The sequence below is a fragment of the Vombatus ursinus genome, unplaced genomic scaffold (assembly GCF_900497805.2).
Source record: "Vombatus ursinus unplaced genomic scaffold, bare-nosed wombat genome assembly UNPS02006885.1, whole genome shotgun sequence".
Taxonomy (NCBI): domain Eukaryota; kingdom Metazoa; phylum Chordata; class Mammalia; order Diprotodontia; family Vombatidae; genus Vombatus; species Vombatus ursinus.
This window is the reverse complement of record NW_020946663.1, coordinates 10,886-17,484: the sequence shown is the minus strand read 5'-3', so window position 1 is coordinate 17,484 and position 6,599 is coordinate 10,886. Positions and strand designations below refer to the sequence as shown.

Genomic DNA, 6,599 nt, shown 5'->3' with positions numbered 1-6,599 from the left:
ATAAACATTTAAGTAATTAAAAAAATAAATACTTCATACTAGTTATTTCTGACACAGCCCCTGAGCCCATTCTGGTTGAAATCTCTTTTTACAGAAAGAATAAATTCACTTAATTTTTTTCCTTGAAATAAATGTACAAGTGATTTAAATATAAAAGGAAATGAACAGGAGTAGCAACTAACCGAATTGTTTCTGCAAAAATTTAAGTTCAAATATTGAGAAATTTTCAAACAATAAATTCTACTGTCTCATTTTCAGGTTTTTTTTTCCTTTGAGCACTGATAAGGGAATCCCTTTATATTACCATATAGTTTAACATATAACTAGCATATATTTTCAAAATCATGATTATTTCTAGGTTTTCTGTCCTGAGGTTAAAAAATCTAACATGACTCCTTCAAGATTGAAAAAAAAAAAGATCTGCAAGTACACATTCAATTCATAGTACAAGTTCCAACATGATTTTGAACAGGGAGGTAGATACGGATAAAATCTTCAGTCTTTCCTAGTAGGAGACTTCATTTTCAAAATGATCAGGTTGTACTAAAGTTCCTTTCAACAATAATGGTTGTCTTCTTCATTGGCATATGGTACTACCTCATGACTCTTAAAAATGATGGATAAGAATAAAATATATTTTGTCAATTCCTTCTATTTGATGAATGGATAATTTCCATCCACAACTGTATTGTCTATGTAAGAGGAGAATGAATAGATGACATGTTTATCAAATCTGCAGATTATGACACTCTAAAGGATAGATTGTTAACATATTGGATGCCAGAGTTGGGATCCAAAAAAACCAACAATTATAACACATCAGTCAAGTCTAACACGAAATGTAATAGGGATAAACATGAAGTCTTACACTTGATTTCAAAAAATCAATTTCACAATTATAAGATGGAAGAAGAAGAAGTGCAAGGGAAAGACTGCTGGATTTGCAGTCAGAAGATCTGGGTTCAAATCCCAACTCTGCTACTTACTGCTTGTGGGTCTCTGGGTCAAGTCACTGAACCTCTCTGGGCTCAAGTTTCCTCATCTGTAAAACTAGGTAACCTCTGACATTCCTTCCAGTCCAACCAAGTCAAGTCAAGAAGCATTTATTAAACCCATATTATGTGCCAGGCACTGTGTTAAGTGCGGGGGATCCAAAGAAAGGCAGTTTTTAATCTGATTCCATGATGGCTGAAAACAGTAACATTGATTCTTCCATGAGTCTGGGACAAAATTTAGCCTTAAGTTACGGGAACATTTGGAATTCAGATAAGATTAGTAGGACGAGTCATAATTTAAAATATTTGCAAGGACAATTTTAGGAGATGTTTGCAAAAAAACATTTTGAGCTTTTAAATACATAATAAAACCTTTATCTTCCCCTGTCCTTGATTCTACTTCATCAAAATTGGTATAAATGAATACCAGTGAAAATGTTAATTAGGAATAATTATTATTAAAGCACCTAAGTCTAAAAGTAGAGATCCTCCTCCAGTACATTAAAATAAAGCTATATTTCAAATGTATTCCTGCCTCTCTCCCCAAACAGTATAAACTATTATAATAAAGTTGTTATAATATCAAGTTAGCCCATTAAATATCAATAATATCATCAATGAACTCTAAATAATTCTTAAGATATGTCATCAATTGACTCAATGTTTCAATAATACCTGAAAAACAACAGCCAATATTTAAATATGACTTTTTAAAAAGTTAACTAAGACAGTTAAAATGCTAAACTGACTTCAGAATAGTAAAACTTCACTAAATGAGCAGTAACTGTTACCAGGAAAAACCTCTAGACCTGACTGGCTGCCAATATCCCAAATTTGCTGGTTACACTATAAAAATTAGAATAACTGATAAATATTCAAATTAAACACTCAACTTTTTCCTCCCTCTCTCAATAACTGCAGTAATTGGCACTGTCCTAGTAGTCTATTAAATTCTTTCCTATTAACTTGTTAACATTAGCTATTTAAAAAACACAAAGATCAGCAACTGCATATAACTCATTAAATTTCAGAAGTGTTTATGCCACCTGAGATGTAAAGGAAAGATTCTAGCAAGATACTCTGCTTGTGCATTGACTGATACTTTCAAAATTGTAGAGACCTTTCCAGTAGATTTCAACATCAACAGCAGAGAAAAAAATTAATGTAATTCATTATAGCAGCAACCTCAACTCAGAAGGTTTGATACAGTAGAAATTATTAATTTTACTTAGAAGATACAACAAAAATCCAACTTAAAAAAATATTTCAGCATGGAAGAAAAGAAAATTCATTAGAAAGGCATTAGGATGAAAAAATACTAAAATAACTTACTAAAATCGAAGACAATTTAGGACTTTTGTTAATGGTCTATAAACAAAATGGTTGAATTTACATTGTTCCAAATCAATCAAGCTGTCATAGCGTTTAACAATATAGGTGCAGAGACTTACAGAGCACTGCTACAGCACCAGACTCAAACATGAGACATTCTTCCTTTTGCCTAGTTTCCACTATGAGACTGAATGGTGTAGGATCCAGTTTCTGATAGATTCGAAATCCTTTGCTGAACGCCATTCTTTCTTCAGAGGCAGCCCCGGGAAACCCAAGAGCAGCAAATGAAGCTGATGCTCCCCTCTGCAGTACTGACCGCAAAGCACCAAGAAATTCCTGCCAGGTTTTGCGTGGGTCTGTCTTTCTGTCTGTTTGGGGTGATAGGAAAGGGAAAGGGAGAAGAGAAGAGAGACACTGAAACGAAAAAATAAGCCACCACTTCATTTTCACACCCAAAAAAAAAAAAGAGGGGAGGGGGGAGGAATAGGTTCTCAGTTCCCATGACAAGGCAGGGCTTAATTTGATCACTTAGAATCCCCAGTGCTGTTTTGACACATAATAAGGGATGCTTACAGGAAGGGAAAATTACGGAGCTCCTTTATTAGGAAATGATTTATCAGCTTCTTGCTTAACACATTATAAATATGTGTGTGTATATATATTTTAAAAGAAACTTCAACTGGCCCCAGTGGGAGGAAGAGAAAGAAAAAGAGGAGACGCGGAAGGTTAAAATGGAAAATAGCGAATCTCCAGAGGGGGAGAGAGGGACGGAGATGATTACCCAACAAAACCTCGGGGGAGCTGAAGCACGGTCTGGGGAGCAGAGGTCACTGCCTCCCTTTCAAGGACCCTCGACCCCAGAGATTCCAGAGGAAGCAGCTGCCAAGGTCCGACGCGGGGAGAAGGGCTGCCCGCCCCCCACCCCGGCCCCCGCACACACACTCACATTCACACATACACACAGACACACGCACACACAGACACACACAAACACACATACACCGGGTGAAGCAAGTAAGGGAAGCCGTGCGGACCCCCACCCCAGGGGGCTGTCACTGGAGGACTCTCGCTCCCCGAAGGGCAGGCAGGGCAGGCGAGCCCCTCCATTTTGAGCGAGGGGAGGGGACCCCGGAGGCGCGCCCGCTTGCTGCCCGCCCGGCCGCCCGCACAGCGGCTGTCACGACCTCCCTCTCTCCCGGCGCTCGCCCGCAGCCGGCTCCGTTCCTCCCCGCTGCCCGCGGAGAAGCCGCCGCCGCCCCACCCGGGCCCCTACCTGAGGCACCTCGGGCGCTGTCAGGCCTCTCCTCAGGCGGCTTGAGGCTCCGGCTGCGCCCCAGCCAGCCCGCCTGCCGTGGGCTCGCCCTGGCGCCTTCCGCCGGTTCCTGCAGCTCCTGCAGCCCCGGCGCCCGGACTGCCCGTGTCCCTGGCACTGGCGCCGCCGCCAGAAGCGTCACTTCCGCTCCGGAGGAGCCATCTCTTCCGCATTGCGCAGCCTGGAGTCGGAAGGGCCCACCCCACAGCGGGGGGGAGGGGGGGAAGGGGGAGGGCCCGCCTCCCGCAGACGTCAAGGTCTCCCTTCGGCTCCTCCCCCCGGTCTGTGCCTCACCCAAACCCGGGTCCTCCAAACTTCTCCGCGCCTCTCTCCTCCGCTGGGACACTGGAATTGGGAGGCGCTGACCTTTCCCCTCCCATGTGTGGAGATCTTAGGCATTAAATGTTCCCTCTCCAAAGGCCATCGTATGATTTTTTTTTCCCACCTACTATTTTATTTTTTTCTAATGACACGTAAAAACCATTTTAACATTCTTTTCTCAAATTTTGAGTTCCAAATTCTCTCCTCCCTCATTGAGGCGGCAAGCCATTCGACACAGGTTATTATGCGCATCCTCTGATTTTAAAGGAAACTTGTCCAACCCCATAATTTGACAGGTAACAAAACTGTGGTTCGTCTTGAGTTCCTCCCCCAGTTGCACGCCTGACTCTCCTCCCCCTATCGATCCGAAACCTCTCCACTCCAGAAGCTCCCGCTCGTCCTAAACTTCACACTTCAGAAGCGGCTTCTCCCCTTGATTGACGGGTTCCTTCCAGAACCTCTCTTTTAAAGCGGCAGCCCAGGATACTCTTCATTCCCCTTTTTTCTTATATCAGAACATATAAAACCAACTGAATTTGCATCATTCAATATATTAGTTTAAAACCTAGACCAGCCCAACCAGTAAAGGACAGTCACTTCAAAATTTGAATTATTTTGGGACAAGCCATCTTTAAAAAAAAAAAAAGTTTTAGTCTAAAACCTTCTGGAAAGGTTTCATAATTTAGACTAGCAGTTTTCAAAGCATGATTTCCCCCTCATTGGGGGGCAGGTGGATGGACGGACACCAAGACCTTTTTAGAGGTCTGCAAGCTCAAAACTACTTTCATAAAAATACTAAGTTATTTGCCTGTTAAAATACTCCTTCCTTTTCCAATTACATATCTGTGTGATGAGGCTGGATTTTCTTGACATGCTTCAATCAAAATATGTTGCAACAGGTTGAATGCACAAGCAGATATGAGAATAACAGCTGTCTTCTATTAAAGCCAAATATGGAAGAGATTTGCAAAAATATGCAAAACAATGCCACCTAATTTAGGGGGTAGGTTCTTTTTCATAAAAATGTTAATATATAATGGGTTTATCATTTTTAAATGAACATTTTAAATCTAGTCAGTTTAAATTTGTAATATGGTGAATATTGATGGATATAACCTACATAAATGAAAAAATCTTTGGTGTACTCACTAATTTTTAAGAGAGTAAAAGGGTGCTGAGACCAAAAAGGTTGAGAACTGTTGATTTAGACCATGAATTCTTAACCTATTTTGTGTCATGGACCCCTTTTGGCAGTCTAATGAAGCATAATATAAAAATACACGATTATGAAGGAAACCAATTATGTTCAAATACAGTTATAGATAAAGCATTTATTAAGCGCTTACTATGTGCCAGGCATTGTGTTAAACACTAGGAATTCAAATACAAGCAGAAAGAAAGTGTCTACCCATAGGTGGAAGGTGCCCAAGAGGAAGCAAGGCATAAAAAGTTCAGAGAATCAGGAGTCAGGAGAACTAAGTTAGAAGCGAATATGGCTGGACTGGGTATTTATTTCATCAAATGAAGGTTTTGGAAAAGACAAGAGGAGGAAAAATCCAGAGAGTCAAAGTTGGAGCCAGTTTAGATGTGCTCAATGTAGTTTTCCTATCTAGGTTCACACATGCCTTGATATGTATCTACACTGACACAAAGGAGTCATTAGACCCCAGATGAAGAAAGGCTGATGTAGACTATAAAACATCCACTAGGTCCCAGTATTTCATGTTGTTCAGAATACAGATCAACAGTGTACTTACCTAATATAATGCTGTCAAAAAATTTTTAGTATTTCTTAAAGGCATAGATGAACTGATGAAAAATGAGGTAAACAGAACCAAAAATTATACACAATAACAGCAGTATTGTAACACTGACCGATTATGAAAGACTTAGCTACTTTAATTAACACAATGATCCAAGATAATTCCAAAGGACTCATGAGGAAATGTGTGATTCATATCTAGAGACAGAACTGATGAACTCTGAGTGCAGACTGAAGCATACTTTTTTCACTATATTTTTCTTGCCCTTTTAATTTTTACAACATAGCTAATATGGAAATGTTTTGCATGTCTTCACATGTATAATTGATATAATATTGCTTGCCTTTACAACGGGAAGGGTAGGGGGTGAATTTGGAACTCAAAATGTAAACACATTTACGTTAAAAAATAATCGAAAATATTCTCCTCTCCCTGCCCTCCAAAAAAGAATATCATTCCTTAGATAAATAGTAAGAAAAATCACTGGCTTCTGAGTAAAAGATAAAAATATTGATTCTTTATTCCACCCAAAATATTTTTTTGTTGGAGCTTAGAGTCATGATGTGGCAAGAGAATTTATAGCTCAGACCTCTTGCTGCCACTGTGATAAAAGAAAGGCTGTGATAGGAAACTCTGGCTCAGACTCCTCACCATCACTATAGTAAGATTACACTATTCCAGTCTCTATTTTGATCTTCCAGATTTTCTTTCTGGAAGCTTGTCAGTTATAGATGCCTATATCTTCCCCATGCTGTGTTACTTGCTCTGACATACATGCTCTTATCTTCCCCTCGTGCCCTCAGTAAAATTCCACTTTTCTTTGCTACTTAGTCACTTTCTATAAATGGTTGCTGAAGCTGATGCTCAAGGCTCTCT

General features: G+C 40.0%; 1 protein-coding gene across 1 annotated transcript; it reads right to left on the bottom strand.

The window, feature by feature from the left end:
- Nucleotides 1-2,383: 2,383 nt before the first annotated feature.
- On the bottom strand, nt 2,384-3,984 carry LOC114033394 (the record flags this gene model as incomplete). Its single annotated transcript, XM_027848912.1, has 2 exons — nt 2,384-2,695; nt 3,601-3,984. Coding segments are annotated over 2 exons (659 nt in total), but the record flags the coding sequence as incomplete, so codon positions are not given.
- Nucleotides 3,985-6,599: the final 2,615 nt, after the last annotated feature.